At 40.7% G+C, this 8,352-nt stretch overlaps 1 protein-coding gene across 1 annotated transcript in view; it reads left to right on the top strand.

The window, feature by feature from the left end:
• The first annotated feature begins 257 nt into the window (after positions 1–257).
• SLC10A6 (solute carrier family 10 (sodium/bile acid cotransporter), member 6) overlaps positions 258–8,352 on the top strand; it is a 16,507-nt gene continuing 8,412 nt past the window's right edge. The window contains exon 1 of the mRNA XM_012647184.1: positions 258–782. Coding sequence (XP_012502638.1) covers positions 406–782 — 377 coding nt within the window. The 5' untranslated portion in view covers positions 258–405. The remainder of the gene's footprint in view (positions 783–8,352) is intronic.

Here is an 8,352-nt window from a genome sequence, read left to right as displayed (position 1 = left end):
TTGCATCCTGGCTCTTTGAAATCCCTACTGAATTTGGAGAAATTATGTCTTGGCACCCAACCCGCTTTCCTGGAACACAATGTGATGCTGATGACATAGCCGGGTCACTCCACTTGACAATAAGTTTGCTTGTCTCATTTCATGTAAATATTCAGTGCTCAGTAAGAACAGAAGTAGAAAGCCTTACTTACAGTTTATTAAGTTTCGTGTGCATGCTGATTACTTATATAATGCTGCTCGTGAATAAATCGATGAGATTTGGATGAATCACCCGGCTGGCCAATAGCTATCCGAATGATTCTTCACGCGTGACTTCGTTTCATTATTACAAAATGTGGCTGGATAGACCTGCCCAGCCATTACTGCCGATGTTCATTTGTAATGCTGCCTTAAGGAGATGAGGAGATGAGAGCAAATTGTTCCAGCAGTTCAGCCTGCCCTGCCAACAGTTCGGAGGAGGAGCTGCCAGGGGAACTGCAGGTTTATGGGAGCCTCGAACTTGTTTTCACGGTGGTGTCAGCTGTGATGATGGCGCTGCTCATGTTCTCTCTGGGATGCTCCGTGGAGGTCCGGAAGCTGTGGATGCACATCAGGAGACCCTGGGGCATTGCTGTGGGGCTGCTCTGCCAGTTTGGCCTCATGCCTTTTATAGCCTATCTCTTGGCCATCAGCTTCTCCCTGAAGCCAGTGCAAGCGATCGCTGTTCTCATCATGGGCTGCTGCCCCGGGGGGACCATCTCCAACATTTTCACCTTCTGGGTTGATGGAGATATGGATCTCAGGTAAGTTAAGCTGAGGGAAGCTCATTTTCCTGGATCCTGGCCTGGGGGGAATAACTGCCACTCTTGGTTTAAAAACTCTTCCAATCTTTTGGTGGAGATTCTAGTGGGGAACGTTACAAACAGTACAGGACTTGTTCAGCCATGGAAGGACTTTCTGTTCGGAGCTCAGAATTTCCTGTGCTGTGCTCATCCTTTGCTTTAGTAGCAAGGCTGTTCTGAGGAGTGGGATTTGGTCCCTGTGTGATAGTGGAGGCAGGTCTCCAGCTCACCTATGGCCCTTCCCGAGCATGAGCCCATTCTCACACACACTGGGTCTTTAACGACAGTCTCCCAGGACATAAGGGGTCGTGGCTTGGTAGGAGTCATCGCGGCATAACAGGACGAAGCCCTCGTAGCTCTAATCAGGAGGTGTTTTCCAAGTACCCACTTTATGAAATCAGTATTTTGGGGGCTGGATAAAGGAGCGTTAGGTGTGTCTGATAGACATATCCTGCTTTAAGTGCCAGTGGTGGTCTGTTGGTTTGACTTGGGGAGCAACATGATGGCTCCCACGATGAAAAGTGTTCTTTCTTGTTGCTTCGTGGATGCTTAACGTTCATCACTAGACGCGTATTCCTTTCAGTCGGCCAGTGACCTTATTCCCAATTATGGCGTAGATAAGTACCCCTGGGAGACATTAAGCTTTATCATTCATTTACACTTGAATGAGGACGAATTAATCACATACTTTTTGGAGTACATGTTTTGATGGGGGAAAAAAAGAGCATTTGAGGGAAGAATAGAGGAGCCAGCATTGGAGAAAAGAAAGAGCTAAAAACAATGGTCTGTCCAGGTTCTCTGCTTACTTACGAACACACTGTTACGCCTCCTGCCCAGGGGCAGAAGTGCATATAAACTTAAATCTTTATTTCGTGTGTACGTCATTTAGTTGAGATTTACTGTACGATGCATGAATGAGTCAGAGGTAATGTCTGAGCTGGGAGTTGGCATCAGAGAGGGTCACCTGCAGGTATGGTTTCTAGTGTCCTGCATGTGCTGAGTGTTTAGCGTATGGAACGTATTTCACCTATAAATTTTAGTGGGCTCGTACCATGCAGACTAGAAATTCACTTTCACATAGCAATATCTTTTAGTTATCCACTTATGGGAGATTTGGAACCAAAAAAATCACTTGATGAATTTTGCATCTTACTACCAATGCCAATGCATTTGAATGAATTGCTAATTCAAATCCAATAATGTTAATTATTTACATAATTGGAAAATTATAAATATTCTTTGCATGAAGTTCACATACCAGTGATAAATTCCAGAACCTGAAAGTTTTTGGAAAGAAAAAAGAAACTAATATTTATTAAGTACCCTGATAGGCATGGGATAGATGTTTTCACTGCATATTTTCTTCTTTGCTCTCACAATGACCTTGTAAGTGACCTTTTATTACTCTGAATTTTATAGCTGAGAACACTGTGATTCAGACTGGTTACAAAGCTTGCCAAATGCTACAAACGAGTATGGCAGGGCTCACATTTGAATTCACATCTGTTCTACATCAGTCTGTAATTTAGGCACTTTTTTCCCATGACATTTAGCAACACAACTAGATCTTCTGTTTTGAGTAGAAGCATAAATCTTTAAACAGTGTTCTCAGACACTTCTGTTCTGGGAAAGAGAATATTTATTACCTTCATCTCTTATTAGTCAGTATTGTCATAGGAAGTCTATGAAAAATAAAGCTAATTTTACTTCCCTTTGCCAACCACTCTCTATGATTAGATTTTAACTTTGGTCAAATTATTTAACCTATCTAAGCCTCATTTCCTCGTTGGTAAAATGAGGTTAAATTTTCCTATTTCTCACAAGACTATATTTTAAGGAGGAAAAAAGTACATGTATATGTATACATATAGTAGATATGCAGGAAATATTATCTACTTTTCCCCTTTTCTTTCTAAATTTTAATTTTGAGTCTCACAAACAAAGTAAAACAGAAACCAAGAAAAGCATAGACTGTAGAAAGTGAAATTTTAAAGTGGGGACTATATATTAAATTTTTAAGAGCTTATAGATATAAAAGTAACAAAATCTTAGTTCTCAGCAAAAATTTCAAAGAGGAGAAAAAATTCCCTATTGTTGTGTAAAACAATATCCAAGTTCACTACATTTCCTCACAATTACCAACAAAATCACTTTTTTTTTTGAGACAGAGTCTCACTCTGTCTCCCAGGCTAGAGTGCAGTGGCGTCATCATAGCTCACAGCAACCTCAAACTCCTGGGCTCGAGCGATCCTCCTGCCTCAGCCTCCTGAGTAGCTGGGACTACAGGTGAGCACCACTACACCTAGCTAATTTTTCTATTTTTTTGTAGAGACAAGTCTCATTCTTGCTCAGGCTGGTCTTGAACTTTCCACCTCAAATGATCCTCCCGCCTCCGGCCTCCCAGAGAGCTAGGATTATAGGCGTGAGCCACCGTGCCTGGCCCAAAATCATTTTTGAGCAAAACTCAGTGGATAGTCATTGATAGTAATTCTATTTTTATGCTGGATAAAATCCAAGAGCATTTAATGCAACATCTTTATTTTACAAATAAGGAAATTCAGATTTAGCTCTCTGCAGATGACAGCGAACATGTTTCTCATGCCTTCACTCTGTGCTTCATCCAGCCTACTGTCAGTTCTCCATGTATTCATCCCCAACAGGCATTTCAGAATCAACAGGTTTGAACGGGTTCTGCATTCTGAGTGTCAAATGCTGACACTGATCCTTCTCACCATCACCTGGGCTCGTCAGCTTAGCGTTTCCCTGTGAACCGCTCTCATCCTCACTTGGCCACTCAATCCGCTGCCCATCCCTGCCGCCCATCCTCCTGCTGTGTTGTTCACCGCTTTTGCCTCAGTGGCCTCGCTCTTGCTCAGGCTGGTCTCGAACTCCTGACCTCAAGTGATCCTCCCGCCTCGGCCTCCCAGAGTGCCAGGATTACAGGCGTGAGCCATGGCACCCGGCCTTTGTAACATATTTTGAAGTCAGGTAGTGATGCCTCTCGCTTTGTTCTTTTTGTTCAGGATTACTTTGGCTAGTTCTCTTCTTTTCTGGTTCCATATGAATTTTAGGATTTTTTTCTGCCTCTGTGAAAAATGTCATTGGTATTTTGATAGAGATTACATCGAATCCCTATATTGCTTTGAGTAATGTAGTCATTCTAATCTTTCCAATCCATGAGCATGGGATGCTTTTCCATTCGCTTGTGTCCTCTTTAGTTTCTTTAACCAGTCATTTTAGCCATTTTAGGTGTACATTAAGTATATTGACGTTGCTGTGCAACCATCACCAGCATCCATCTCCAGAACTTTTTCATCTTCCCACACGGGAACTCCGTTTTTATTAAACACTAACTACCCGCCTCCCCGCCCAGGACCTGGCAACCACCATTCTGCTTTCTGTCTCTATGAATGTGACTACTCTAGGTATCTCATATGAGTGAAATCATAAAATATTTGTTCTTTTGTGTCTGGATTATTTAATTTAGCATAATGTCTTCAAAGTTCATCCACGTTGTAGTGTGTATCAGAATTTCCTTTCTTTTTAAGGCTGAATAATATTCCATTGTATGTGTATATCACATTTTATCTATTTATCCATCAGTGCGTACCTGGGTTATTTCTACCTTTTGGCTGTTGTGAATAATGCTGTTATGAACATGTGTGTACTAATATCTTCTTGAGTCTCTGCTTTCAATTCTCTTGAGTATATACTCAGGAGTGGGTCTTAGGTTAGGTATTAAGTATTTTGTGACTATAAGAAAAGAAAAGCAAGTTATGAAGTCCAAGTGTCCCCCTTCCCCTACCCCAGTTTTATCTCCTGAAACCATTCCACAGAGATGCCTCTCCTCTCTGTCCCCATGATGCCAAATATGTAGCTCTTTCTTATCACCTATTGGAAGGTGCTGCAATATGTGGGCTACTTACCTGCCTCACCAACTAGGTCTGCAGTCTCCTTGAGGGCTTGTCCATTTCTCTGTGCTCAGTGCCAGCTTGGCAGTGGGAGATACTCAATAAATGTTAGTGAATGAGTGATTGGAAGTTTCTGATTACCTGTGCATATTACAGAAATACTCCTGAAATGCACTCCATTTATTAGTGCAACTCAGGACAGCTTCCACTGTCTCTAATATGACAACTTTCGATACAGATGAGGTCCATTCTTCCCTAAGGATGCATTTGCATCCTCAGCAGCAGAGTAAGGATTCTGACACTGATGGTGGTAGAGCCTGTGAAGTTCAGAGGCCAGCTTTGACCTTTGAACTTTATAGAAGGTCTTGGTCCTTCCACAGAGACCCCGGAAATAGGATTTTGGTTTCTTCAAGTCTGCCTGACGTCCTTGTGGAGAACCGAAGGTCCTCCGTGTTTAAGGATTTGGACACAGAAATGAGGTTGAATGCATGTGACTTTATGTAAGCTTCTGTGACTCTCTGTACCTTAGTTTCATTGTGTATAAAATGGAAATAATACCGACACATAGAGTTAATGCATAGAGGAAAAGAAGGAATATAGAAAGCATGAGGCACAGCGTCTAGTACACAGTGCTCAGTAAATACTCATTATTATTGGGAGGCAGCAGACAAGAGTAACATTTATATTTTGGGATGGAAATCAGGCCTTGAACTCTTTTCTAGGGTCAAGTTTATTGACATGATCTTATAGACACCCCATGTCCATCTGTTTAGCCTGATAATTTTTCATTTCTTTCAGTGGGGAAGCCAGTGTGTATTTTCATAGTTTTGAGAGTCAGAGTTCCTGATTTTATGGGTTTGAAATTAAAACATTTGAATAATTTAAACCCAAATTGCAAAATATTATTGACAGTGCATTTTAATGTAATGCGCATATATGTAATTTCCCTTTTTAAAAAAGGGAGGGTTCAGGATTTACCTGTTTGTCCGGACTTGCTCTATCTGTCTCCTATTCTCTGTAATAGTTTGGAGATGATGACGCCATCCTTCTTAGTGCAAGTGGAATCTTGTTATGTTGAAGTTAGATTTTGCCAACAATTTTCCTGTATGTGAGCAGTCAAGAGATCCAGTTAGCCGCGTCCTCTGTTCATGCTACAGTGGAATTTCATGGCAGAAAATAAAAGGTGTGACTTTCCACTGCACTCGCACACATTCACCGTGTGCTCTTCCAGCTTTGTTGGTATTTATAACAGTTGGCAGAGTACCAGGATCATTAATTGCCATCTTTGACCGTTATCGTGAGCATCATGGGCTTAAAACCCGTGTAAAGGATGGAAGCAATAACCTAGGTCAAGGATGTAGAATTAGTCTGATATAAATCTCACACCTGCTTCCCATAATCATGAATCTTACCTTTCTGCTGTTTGAGCCAAAGCCATACAGTGGGGAAATGCTATGCTGGTTCTCCAGAAGTTCAAGATTAAAGTGATGTAACACGGAATTCCTTTCAGGATTTGGTAACGTGGAGAGCCAAGGAATGTAGCATGATCATAGCCTAAGAATTTGGAAAAGCTTCCCAGACGCCCTCTCCATGGATACAGAGGTTTGAGAGCTGTGGCAGACTGCGTTTATTCCTTTAAGCCACCCTCTAGCCAGGAAGAAGTCTTTGCTTAGAGTAAACATTCTTAATAGGATAAAATAATTTTAGATTTCATATGAATAAGATTTCATATGAATTGGCAAGAATTGCTAAGAAAGATTAGAAAAGGAAAATTTATGTGAAGGTATTTGCCCTACCATATAGGAAAACACACCGTGAAAACACCGAAATTAACAGTCTGGCATTTGTTCAAGAAAAAAGAAAGTTATTTATCAACGGGCTAGAGAAGAAATTCGAGAAAATATTTTTCAAAAATTTGTATATTTATTTTTATTTTATAAATTTAGGAGCTACAAGTGCAATCTTGTTACATGGACATACTACACAGTGATGAATTTTGGGCTTTTAGTGTCTTCATCAACCAAATAATGTACATTAAAAAAACAAAACAAAACAAATAATGTACATTATACCCATTAAACAATTTCTCATTGCCCACCCCCTTGCCACCCTCCCGCCCTTCCGAGTCTCCAGTGTCCCTCATTCCACACTCTGTGTCCATGCGGACACATTATTTAGTTCCCACTTATAAGTGAGAACGTGATATTTGACTTTCTGTTTCTGAGTTGTTTCACTTAAGATAATGGCCTCCCGTTCCATTCATGTTGCTGCGAAAGACATGATTTCATTCTTTTTTATGGCTGAATAGTATTCCGTTGTGTGTATATAAACAAAATTTTCTTTATGCAATCAGACGTTGATGGACACTTAGGTTGATTCCGTATCTTTGCTATTGTGAATAGCGCTGTGATAAACATACCAGTACAGGCATCCTTTTGATACAATGATTTCTTTTCCTGTGGGCAGATACCCACTGGTGGGATTGCTGGATCAAATGGTAGTTCTATTTTTAGTTCTTTGAGCAATCTCCATACTGTTTTCCACACAGGTTGTGCTAATTTAGATTGCCACCAATAGTGTATAGGTATCCCCTTTTCTCCATATCCTTGCCAGCATCTGTTATTTTTTTTCTTTTTGGTCATAGCTATCCAGACTGGTGTAAGATGATATCTCACTGTGGTTTTAATTTGCATTCCTCTGATGATTAGTGATGATGAACATTTTTTTCATGTGCTTGTTGGCCATTAATATGTCTTTTGAGAAATGTCTGTTCATGTCCTTTGCCCACTTTTTAATGGGGTTATTTTGTTGTTCTTGAGTTTTTTGAGTTCCTTGTAAATTCTGGATATTAGCCCCCTGTCAGAGGCATAGTTTGCAAATATTTTCTCCCATTCTGCAGGTTGTCTGTTCACTCTGTTGGTATTTTCGGTCTTTTGCTACACAGAAGCTTTTTGGTTTAATATAGTCCCATTTGTCTGTTTTTGCTTGTGTTGCTTGTGCTTTTGAGGTTTTAGTCATGAATTCCTTGCCTAGACCAATGTCCAGAAGAGTTTTCCCTAGTATTTCTATAGTTTCAGGTCCTACATTTAAGTCTTTAATCCATCTTGAGTTCATTTTTGTGTATGGTAAGAGGAGGGGATCCAGTTACATTCTTCTGCAGATGGCCGTCCAATTTTCTCAGCACCATTTATTGAAAACGGTGTTCTTTTCCCAGTGTATGTTTTTGTTGACTTTGTCAATGTTCAGTTGGCTGTCCAGAAAGTATTTTGAATACACTTGGACATTTAATGTATGATAAAATTGGTACTTCAGTTTAGTGGAAAATGGTTTATTTAGTAAATGATATTGACACACTGGCCTCAGGATGAGGAGAGATCTTTAACAAGACAAGAAATTCTGGCTGGGCGCGGTGGCTCACGCCTGTAATCCTAGCACTCTGGGAGGCCGACGAGGGAGGATTGTTTGAGCTCAGGAGTTCCAGACCAGCCTGAGCAAGAGCAAGATCCTGTCTCTACTAAAAAAACAGAAAGAAATTAGCTGGACAACTAAAAATATATAGAAAAAATTAGCCAGGCATGGTGGCACATGCCTGTAGTCCCAGCTACTCGGGAGGCTGAGGC

This window comes from Propithecus coquereli, unplaced genomic scaffold (assembly GCF_000956105.1).
Source record: "Propithecus coquereli isolate 6110/MARCELLA unplaced genomic scaffold, Pcoq_1.0 Scaffold26, whole genome shotgun sequence".
Classification (NCBI taxonomy): Eukaryota; Metazoa; Chordata; class Mammalia; order Primates; family Indriidae; genus Propithecus; species Propithecus coquereli.
The sequence above is the reverse complement of the archived record's forward strand: the minus strand, read 5'-3'. Positions and strand labels throughout refer to the sequence as shown.